The following is an 11,048-nucleotide window of genomic DNA, read 5'->3' as shown; positions in this document are numbered from 1 at the left end:
AATTCGCCCCACTGGAGGTGGTGTATCCAGGGTCACGTGTGTCATATAGGTTCGCCTTGCGGTACTCGCTGTGTCCAGACACACGTGACCGTGACAGTAAAAACACACCGCAGAGGTTTTACTAGATATTACTTATTTTAAAAATGAAAATGAATGTGATGTAACACTGTATGAACGGCGTTCTCTACCTTTTACTTTTTCCTATCCCTTGTTAACCCTTCCCTTCCTTTCCTGTTAAATATTAAAAACTTATTAAAAATTATTTAAAAAAAGAAAAGCTGAAAATGAATAGGGTCCTCTAAGTTCTTTTCAGCTCATAACTCCTGCCAAGTGGAAGATGAGGTATAGAATTTAGGATTTAAAGATGTTGTCTCAAGTCCATAATTGATTAAAATTGTAAAGTGCTCTTAAAATCAATTTACACCGTAGACATAGGTTACTGGTCCATAGGTTAGGTTAGGAGTGCCCGCAGCCTGCAGGCACTTAGCTTCAGAGCCTGCGAGCACTCCTCTGAAGCCTGCTGGACTGCCGGATCAATCTTCAGAAGGCGGTGGAGGAGCAGCGCGCTCCTGAAGATAAAAGATTACAACACTACTTGATAAAACAGTGCTTATTTAAATCAAATTTACAAACTTTTTGGGATGACATCTGTAACTGTGAAGGTTTTTTTAAATAAAAAAAAAATGTATTTTTTTTCCTGGAGCTATGAAAATCATGGCACAAAGCTGTGATCACCAAGGAAGATAGCAGCCATCCAATCATTGTATGTACGGTAAATGGTGCACTACATGGAATATATTTAAATTAAATACCGTGTATTACACGGATGGGTCAGGTCTGTCAGAAACATAGCTGATGATACTTTGTAGCTCTGTTTCTTTGATTTATAGAGAGTGGTTCAAAGCGTGCACAAAAGAGTAAGAGACCAATTTTTTTTTTTCATTTAGCCTTTTATTATTTTTCTATCTGGTCAGTTCTATGAATCGAAGCAAAAAACAATGGAGATAGATAGAACATGGATTATTAAGGAATTTTAGACTAGATTAAATGAGGGATTATAGAACTTTATGATACAAGTAATTAGATAGGACTCTGGTGTTCCTCTTGGACCATTCCATTCAGAATTCCATCACGGAATGCAGACTGTGATGTCACAAAAGACCATCAGATTCTGATTCCTTTAGCTAAACAGCTTGGAGATTAGAAGATGCAGTGACAGGAAAGGCCACCATATGTTCTCCATGGATTCTGAGGAAAGCTTTTACACCAGCTACCTGGAAGACAAAATGGCTTACACCATCTTTAATGAGCTTAGAATGGAGGGCAAGTTGTGTGACATTGTTATCAAAGTTGGTGGTGTAGAGTTCAATGCTCATAAGAACATCCTGTGTGGCTGCAGTCCGTACTTTAGGTCAGTGTTTATGATGCTCAAAGGGAAATTTAAATGTATGAAAATGCTCACAATTGGCTGTAAACTCGAATTGTATGGATATTCAAGGGATTTTCCAGAATTAAATATTTCATCAATATGAGACCCTCACTAAATAACAGAACTCACAGGCCCTTTCATGTACATTAAGAGGGTCAAATCGATCTAGAATGCTTTCAGACTCTAGTGTGACCTTAAAAACCCCAAACATTGACATCATAAGGAAAGGCCAGAAATTCTAGAAGACCCCTTTAACTAGAGATGGGCGAATTTGGCAAAAATGTAAACTTTGCAGCTTTGCGTGAATGTCTTGTTGGACCAGATGGCCCAGGAGGTCCCTTCCAACTCTACGATTCTATGATTCTTCAGGAAATTTAATTTGTGTACAACTTAAGCTATGCAAATGGAATGAGAATTATGTGCGTCAGGATATGTAAGGGCCGGGTGTGTATTTTTTTTAACCTTTTCATGGTTATTTATAATCTAAAAAATGGTGGCTGGACAGACAACATTTTGCTGGATTGACCCAAAGAGAATTCTGAATATCTGGATTTGGGCAATTGTTTGCTAAAATTTGAGGCAAATTCAATTCACCTAAAATCAAGGTTTTAACTTTTAATCTATATCATTCCATTTAATAATTTCTTATAGGTAAATTAAATTCTCACCTAGATAATGCTTTTATCTCTACCTTATTTCTAATTGCAGAGCATTGTTCACAAATAGCCGGAAGAACAGTGAAGAGAAGGTACATGACATTTCTGGCTTCTCTCCAGAGATAATGAAATTGGTTCTAGAGTATGCCTACACATGGACTGTCCCAATCAATGTCGACAATGTGGAAAATCTCTTCATTGCGGCAGATTACTTCAACATTCTGGGTCTTCTTCAACTTTGCTCTGATTTCCTGATAAACCAACTGTGCCCAAAAAATAGTATTGGTATCTACAAGTTTACCGAGCATTACTATTGCCCCAAGCTTAACCAGAAGGCATATGCTTACATCTTGCATAACTTTGAAAATATAATGAAGACCTCAGATGAGTTCCTTGAACTTTCACCTACCGAACTGAAAGGTCTTTTAGAGAAAGATGAACTTAATGTTAAACGGGAGGAAGCTGCATTTCAAGCTATCATAAAGTGGATCAATCATAACCCAGCAAGCCGGCAAGAGTATATCTCAGTTCTTCTTCCAGAGGTAATGCTGAATTTTGATCAAGAAGTCCTCACCTAGAGTTAAAAGTATTCTGAACAAAAGCTGACTGAGACATGTAGCTGATATCACTGAAGGTCTGGTCATTGGCTCAGAAGAAGAAAAACGTGCTGTTGAATGTTTGTTTCTTTACTAAGCACTATGCCACCTACATCGATGCTTTGTGTTCACATTCGGGCTTAGATAGAAAGATAGGTAAAAATATATTGCACAAATTTCTGCATAGTACAGTAGATGTGTTTGATTCCACATTGTTCTCGTTGCCTTTTCATACTTTTTATTGTTTTTCGAGATACAACTGGTTCTCTTTTTTTTAAAGCACACCTGTCTTCTCAGCTAACTTCAAAATAACCTTTCATGTGTGTGTATATAAGAAAAAAAACATTATTTCTGGCTATTATATGATTTTAATCCTGCATTTTCACAAGTTTTCCCATCTGCAAATTCCAGTTGTCTATGAGCTTGTGGGATTACACTAGCTGCTATGATGTCTCCTATACACGGTACATGGTGACAGGAGAGACAATAGGGATTCATGTTCCCTATCATTTTGTAGAATGTAGACAGAAGCTGCAGCATCATCGAGGACATTATATAGCAGTAGAGAGCAGTGTAGCTGTGAATCCATTACAAGGGGGGAGGGGGATAAAACGCTTACTACAAAGAAGCAGCACCTCTTTCTTTCATTCTGCTCCACACCCTTTCTCCCTCTCTCCCCTCAATAGACTTAATAGACCGCTGTATTCTGATCCCTTGATGAACTGAATCGCTCGATTGATTTTTTCTGTGCGAGTTATAAGTTCAGGAGGCAGAGGGTATTACACAAGGCTAATAGCTGGAGAAAAATGTTACAAAGTTTCTTGTGTTACTGATTTATTAACAGCATTTTTTAACAATATTAGCCATTACATTTCTTTCCAGGTTCGCTTTGCCTTCATGCCCGCCGAATATTATGGCAACAATGTTAAATCCAACATCTATATAAGAGACAATGAAATGTGCCAACCTATTCTAACTAATGCTTTCAAAGCCATGCAGAACCTCAATGCTAATGGCCCCTCAAACCTTATGAGCATACCCCGTCTTCCTTATGCAATCTTGCTTGCCATTGGTGGTTGGAGTGAAGATGGACCAACCAATGCCATGGAATCATATGATGCTCGTGCTGACAAATGGATCAGTCTTACATGTGAAGAGGAAAGTCCAAGAGCTCATCATGGAACAGCATACTTAAAGGGCTATGTGTACCTTATTGGTGGATTTGATAGTGTGGACTATTTTAGCAATGTAAACTGTTTTAACCCAGTCAAGAAAACATGGAAGCAAGTAGCACCGATGCATTCAAAGAGATGTTATGTCAGTGTCACAAATCTGGATGAAAACATCTATGCAATGGGAGGCTTTGATGGCCACTTTCATCTAAAGACTGCTGAACGATACGAGCCAGAAACCAACCAATGGACTTTGATTGCACCTATGAATGAGCAAAGAAGTGCTGCAAGTGCCACCACACTGAATGATAAGGTAAGGAGATATTCATCTTAACTAGAGATAAGCGGATCGTGTGAAATTCAAATTTGACAGCTTATTCTACATTTTCCCAAAAGGTTAGATTTTTTTAAATTTTCCTTGAATCTCAATATTTAAAAATATCTAATTGCTTGAAAATAACACTTGGAGGTCTCCTGGAACTGTATTGAACCCCTATTGAGTCCTTTAATGCAAATACTGCCCAATTACTGTCACATACATACACACACACACTCAGGGATGCACATTTTACTCTGAAAAGCTCCGGCATTTCAGAGAAAACAGAATTCAAAGATCCAGCCCACAGAGACGAGACTGGTCCGACCACTGCTCTCTTCACTGTTCAAGTTAACTGATATTTCTCTCTCATATGTGCACCTTGGGAAAGACCTGTCAGTCACCTAGAATGGTTAATATTTTAAACCAGACCTATAATTATGCAGCCTGGCTCTGATACAACAGTCCATGGCTTGGGCAGCATGGATCAACAGACACGTTCCCTTTAACACACCGAGAAGCAACACGCTTGATGGTTACTTCCTTATTCTTGTTCTCTAACTCTCCTATTCTTTTGAAGTGCAAGTACATTTTGGTAGTTCCTTCTTCATTATGTATAAAAAATTGTATGTATAAAATTTATGTGTATTTATGTCTATTATGTTTTTCACAGATCTATATATGTGGAGGATGCAATGAGAACGAGTGCTTGTTCACTGCTGAGATGTACAACCCTGATACCATGCAGTGGAGTACAATTTCTCCAATGAGGAGCCGACGTAGTGGAGTTGGAGTTGCCGCCTATGGAGAAAAAGTATATGTGGTATGATGTCTTTATATGTAAAACCTGTTATTAAAGGACATGAGGCAAATCCCCAAAATGTACAAGCTAACCAATTCATTAATCAGAATTTTATAACTCTCTCCCTTTGAAAACAATGGCCTCGATTCATCATTAGCATTTAAGTCACTTTTTGTTTTTGTCTTGTGGTATTGGCCGTTTTTGGTGCCAAATTCATCAGAAGGGCCTATAAGATTAATGAATTTGGTGCAAAGTTAACAATGAGCTTTCTTCCTGTCTTGAACCATTTGTACGTCTTTGGCAGTAAAATTTGCATGATGGCACAAAAGAAATCACAAAAATTGAGTAAAAATACTGGCATACTAAAAAATGTGTAAGGGCCCCGTCACATATAGCGATCTCGCTAGTGAGATCGCTGCTGAGTCACAAGTTTTGTGAAACAACAGCGATCTCACCAGCGAGATGGCTGTGTGTGACAGCGATCAGCGACCGGCCCGCCTGCCGGTATCGCTGTAGGAAACCGCTGGACATTTCTTTTGTCGCTGGTCTCCCGCTGGCCAGCATGCATTGCTGCGTGTGACAGGCGGGAGACCAGCGTCCCTTGGATACCCAATGTGTACGTTAGTAACCAGCTCCCTGCATCAGCGCGCTGGTAACTAACGAACACAGCGACGCCGCGCGCTGGGCGTCGCTGGTGAAGCTGTCTGTGTGACAGCTCACCAGCGATCACATAGCGACTCACCAGTGATCCTGACACATTGATATCGTTGTCGGGATTGCTGGTGAGTCGCTATGTGTGACTCCAGCTTAACACAGGTACTTGGATGCAGTGACACAGAGGCACAGAGTAGGGATTAACTATTATTTACTTAATTAACAGTAATAAACTCCTCGCCGGGAGATAACAGGGAAAAAGGGGATGCAGGGTAAACAGTATAACTGCTATTCCACACTATTCCACATACAGTCTTTATATCAGGTTTAGCTCCTCTATCCATTACTCTCTGGAGGTCTAACAGGTGATGAGATACCGGTGTAGTGTCTTCAGGCGTCCTCGCCCAACACACGGTGTCTCTTCTGGTGGCAGCAGGCGGTCACCGGTTTTGCCCGCTGAGCCCCTAGTCCATTTAACTGCGGAGCAGAAGAATGAAGCTCTCTGCAAGACTCCACTCGGCGTGTGTTTCTTTGCGTACCCGCCGACACCTGGATGTACACACCCCAATGTTCTGCTTGGCGTGCATCTCTCTGTGCACCAGCCAATACCTGGATGTCCGCACCGAGGTGCTCTGCTCAGCGCGTGTCTCCCTGCACAGCCACTGAAACTCGTGAGTCACTACCGCGTCCGTCCTGGATCTGTGTTCTGTGGCCGGGAGCCTTTCACAACAAACTCCCGCTCGGCGTGCTCTGTCCTGCACGCTCAGCAACGCTTCCCGGGTTCTTACTGCCCCCGACCCTTATCGCTGCCACGAGGCCTATCGCTGCTCGTGGAGCGGCGCAGGTCCTCACTCACTCAGCCCCCTAGCGGGAAGCCCCTCTTTTCCTGCTCAAACCTCCTTATACTCCTCTGACTCACCACACACCCTCTCTGCAAGTCATGGGTCTCGTCCGCCCTCAATTTCTTCCCTCTGCAACAGGACTCGCGGCCTCGGCAGTTCTGGACCCAGTGCTTGAGCAGCACTTGCAGCCTGGTTCTCTCTTCTACACCCCCGCTCTCCTTTAGCTCACCATTCCATGGGTGAGGTTTTTGTGCGCCTTTATGTTCTTTGGAGGTGGGCCAGATGCCCACAGTTTTCGCACCCATTTCTGCCTCTCTTGCACTACAGTTTACCAAAAAAAATCGCTCTGCACATATTGCATGGGCAGGACACTAGCGTGGGCACACTGAGTACTTTGAGGCACCTCTTGAATTTTCTTGTCAGAAGTACCCTCTCTGTAATTGTTCTTCATCCCGGGATATAGGATTAGATTCTGAGGTTGCTTCTGGAGTTTTTCTTGCGCTCTGTATCTCTCCTCTAATTTCTATTATCTCCTGCCGTAAGTTACCACGGGGTATGGGATTGGATTCCAAGTTAGCAGCAAGGGCTTCTTTTATGTTCCATATTTCTGCATTAATTTATCACATTTTCTGCCATAATTCACTGGCCCACTCCAGCTCTGCTGCGGTCAGGGTAGGTACTTAATTGATCCGGACCATCCGTGCTAGGGCTGCCATCCCCTGTTCCTGCTCTCGCACGGGCACCTCTGCCCCCACTTCTAAGAAGGTCATACGTGGGCTAGTGCGCAAGCATTCTCGCAAACCCTGCTTAAGGGGTGTGTCCCTATGACCCAACATAAACAGGACTCTCAAGATTTTTGATACCCTGTGCCAGATGCCGCAAAGCAGCACCAGAACATAACAGAACCTCCTCCATGTTTCACAGTAGGGACAGTGTACTTTTCTTGATATGCTTCATTTTTCCATCTGTGAACATAGAGCTGATGTGCCTTGCCAAAAAGTCCCATTTTGTTTCATCTGTCCATAGGACATTCTCCCAGAAGCTTTGTGGCTTGTCAACATGTAGTTTGGTAAATTCCAGTCTGGCATTTTTGTGATTTTTTTTCAACAATGGTGTTCTCCTTGGTCGTCTCCCATGAAGTCCACTTTGGCTCATACAACTACGGATGATGCAATTTGACACTGATGTTCCTTGAACTTGAAGTTCACCTTTAATCTGTTTAGAAGTTTTTCTGGGCTCTTTTGTTACCATTTGTATTATCCGTCTCTTTGATTTGTCATCAATTTTCCTCCTGCGGCCACGTCCTGGGAGGTTGGCTACAGTCCCATGGATCCTAAATTTCTGAATAATATGTGCAGCTGTAGTCACAGGAACATCAAGCTGCTTGGAGATGGTCATTTACCTTTAACATGTTTCTCTACAGTTTTCTTTCTAATCTCCTGAGACAACTCTTTCCTTCGCTTCTTCTGGTCCATGTTGAGTGTGATACACACCATGTCACCACACAGCACAGTTTGTATCTGTAGCCTCTATACAGGCCACTCACTGATTCCAAGATTGTAGACACCTGTGATGCTAATTAGTGGACACGCTTTGATTTAACATGTTCCTTTTGTCATATTATTTTCAGGGGTACCATCATTTGTGTCCAGGCCTATTTCATGAGTTTTATTTTTGTTTTAAATTCTGTGGAAGCATGGCTGAAAACAATGACTTTCATTTGTTCATTTTCATAGATTTTTTATTTATTATTACTTTTGTCATATTCAAATTATTTCTGTCACCATTGTTGGTTTTTCTGTCATTAAACTACCAACAATTTTGACCACGTGTGTATAACCTATTCTAAATACAAAAAATGTGGCATTGTAGAATAGGACCCCACAATAACCAGAAAAGGCCTAAATAGTCAAATCAAATTATCTTTATTTTATTTTTCAGGTAGGAGGCTTTGATGGAATACATTGCTTAAGAAGTACAGAGGCTTACAACCCTGATGACAACACTTGGGGTGTGGTGCCAGCCATGAACAAACCACGTAGAAACTTTGAATTGGAAGTAATGGATGACCATCTTTTTGCTATAGGAGGATACGATGGATTTACCACCACATTCAATGTTGAATGCTATAATGAAACAGCAAATGAGTGGTTTAATGTCCATGGTATGAATATCTGCCGCGGCGCCTTAAGTTGTTGTGTGGTCCCTGGCCTCATCAACGTCCGAGACTATGCAGCCTGCCGAGACATTGACTCCAGAGATGAGGTCAAGGCGTCCTTCTCTACAAGTTTACCACCACTATGATGTGCTATTGTTAACACAACTTCATGGAAAACAAGCAAGCATTATCCACCAGACCAGCAAATAATAAAAGTTCAAGAAACTTAACTGAAATAGTATTTCTACTGCAGTTCATTATCCGGATAATGTTAAACACAAACATCTGAGATGGGTAATGGGATGATTGGTAAATTTTAGCCTGGGGGGCATGCAGCAGTATTAGCATGAGAATGCATCCATGCATGTGACATCTCCTAGAGCTGTCCGATTTTTGTTCTCTGACAGCACCTAGATCCAAAGAATTTCATTGATCCTTACACATATTCATATTAAAAACAGATCCATCAGATCCATATCTGTGGAACGCAGAACATTTTCTATTCTCATCTGTTTTGTGGATCAGATTTGGCCATTACAGTCTATGGGGATCTGTGAGAAAGTCTATGGGAATCTGTGAGACTTAGATGAACCAGGAAGACTCTGTACTTCAGCTTTCCATCCTAGTTTCATCCATTTTTAACTGATACATTCTTAAGACTCAATGGATAAAAACTCCTAATAGTCTAGCCACTTCACTGAAAAAACTGGATCAGAAACGAATTGACGCATCTTCAAAGCAATTGGGATCCTAAGAAAGCTGAGAATAAAATTGGTCTGCTTCTTTGGATGGTAACACTCATACATATGTGTGATAGTAACTAAAAATGGATGTATTTACACATCCAATGAAATCAGACATTCACGAGTAAGATATGTGAGGCGCAGATCACGTCCTATCGTCCAATTTGTGGATCGGACTTAGCCATTTAAGTCTATGGAGATCTGTGACACGCGGATGCAAATGGGAAGGCTCTGGATTTGCTTCCCTTTTGTGTCCATGTCTCATGCATCTGTTGCTTAGTGATAAACTTGAGTAAAAGCTTGTGACTTTCCCCAGTGTTTTACTGGCTTAGAAACATGCATAACGCTTCAGTGGAAAAAAAAGGAAGGGAAAAATAGGAAGAAATTAGGATGCGGTTGGCATATAAAATGAGCCCTAATTGCCTTTAAAAATCCATTTATTATGTTCTAAGATCTCCTGACTGCTAAGCATAATAAACGGATGGGCTGGGAAGGGGTTAAAAAACAATAAAAAATCATCTTCAGTTGATGAATGACACATGAATGGCTAATTCATGTGTCTTTGCCAGTGTAGCCCCCCACTCGTTGATCCCTGTTAGAAAAGAATGCATGTTCAGATGTCATGATGTCAAAGCGTTGCCATACATCAAAAGTGTGTCAAGGCCTAGTTTTAATAAAGAGTGAAGAGGAGACCTGTACCAAAGTGAAATGGGGTCCTAGCAAGCCAGTGAAGGCTGACGGGAAGGTGCTAGAGGAGTATGGTTTTGTATTGCTTTTTATGGGTGGCACGGTGGCTCAGTGGTTGGCACTGCAGCCTTGCAGCCCTGGGGTCCTGGGTTCAAATGCCACCAAGGACAACATCTGCAAGGAGTTTGTATGTTCTCCCAGTGTTTGCGTGGGTTTCCTCCAGGTACTCTGGTTTCCTCCCATATTCCAAAGACACACTGATAGGAAATCTAGATTGTGAGCCTGAATGGGGACAGTGCCAATAATCTATGTAAAGCGCTGTGGAATTAATGGCGCTATATAAATGAGTAAAATAAATAAAATAACCTCTATTAAATTCACATGAATCCAACAAAATGGCTTCCACTTTGCTGGATTTGCAAGAATCGGATATCCAAAAATTTGGATTTGCTAGAATCCGCAAAGTTTGGGAAAATCTAAATGAGTTTGATTTTTTTAGAATCCATTCGCTGTTCCCTAATTATATCCTTATAATAAAACTAATTTTCTGTCTCAAATGTGGAACATCAGTGTCCCAAACAGGAATCTAGTAGCAGTCCACTAAGACAAATTTGCCATAGATAGGATTCAAAGAGCCTCCATTTAAAAACATCTTTGCTAAAGATCTGACCCCTACTGCTTAGATGCGGTAAGTTCAAGGGGTATTTTGTTTATAACAAGTTATCACTAGAGTTGAGCGACTTTTGTTTTTTTATGGTCGAGTTTCGTTTCGTGAAACCCGACTTTTCCAAAAGTCGGGTCGAGCAAGATCGTCCGATTATAGGGAAAAGTCGGGGTCGTCCCGAAACACGAAACCCAATGTAAGTCAATGGGGAATAAAAGTCGGCAGTGAGAGGAGGACACGAAACACACCTACAGTGCTCATTTGAATGTCAAAAGCATCAATTCTTCTTACTTAAGCTGGTCAACCTTAATTAACTTCATAATACAAGT

At 41.3% G+C, this 11,048-nt stretch overlaps 1 protein-coding gene across 1 annotated transcript; it reads left to right on the top strand.

The window, feature by feature from the left end:
* The first annotated feature begins 1,241 nt into the window (after window positions 1-1,241).
* On the top strand, window positions 1,242-8,849 carry LOC141076010 (kelch-like protein 10). Its single transcript, XM_073563249.1, has 5 exons — window positions 1,242-1,411; window positions 2,138-2,627; window positions 3,564-4,166; window positions 4,843-4,992; window positions 8,409-8,849. The coding sequence occupies exons 1-5, from the start codon at window positions 1,242-1,244 to the stop codon at window positions 8,769-8,771; spliced, it is 1,776 nt and encodes a 591-aa protein (XP_073419350.1). The 3' UTR covers window positions 8,772-8,849.
* Window positions 8,850-11,048: the final 2,199 nt, after the last annotated feature.

The sequence above is a fragment of the Dendrobates tinctorius genome, unplaced genomic scaffold, assembly GCF_039654945.1.
Source record: "Dendrobates tinctorius isolate UK_male_01 unplaced genomic scaffold, ASM3965494v1 ptg000384l, whole genome shotgun sequence".
NCBI classification, from domain to species: Eukaryota; Metazoa; Chordata; class Amphibia; order Anura; family Dendrobatidae; genus Dendrobates; species Dendrobates tinctorius.
This window is presented reverse-complemented; position numbering and strand designations above follow the sequence as displayed.

Coding starts and splice junctions, on each gene's coding strand:
- LOC141076010 (XM_073563249.1), top strand. CDS start 1,242: ATGGATTCTGAGGAAAGCTTTTACACCAGCTACCTGGAAGACAAAATG. Junction 1,412..2,137: donor GGCTGCAGTCCGTACTTTAG/GTCAGTGTTTAT, acceptor TTCTAATTGCAG/AGCATTGTTCACAAATAGCC. Junction 4,167..4,842: donor CCACCACACTGAATGATAAG/GTAAGGAGATAT, acceptor TGTTTTTCACAG/ATCTATATATGTGGAGGATG.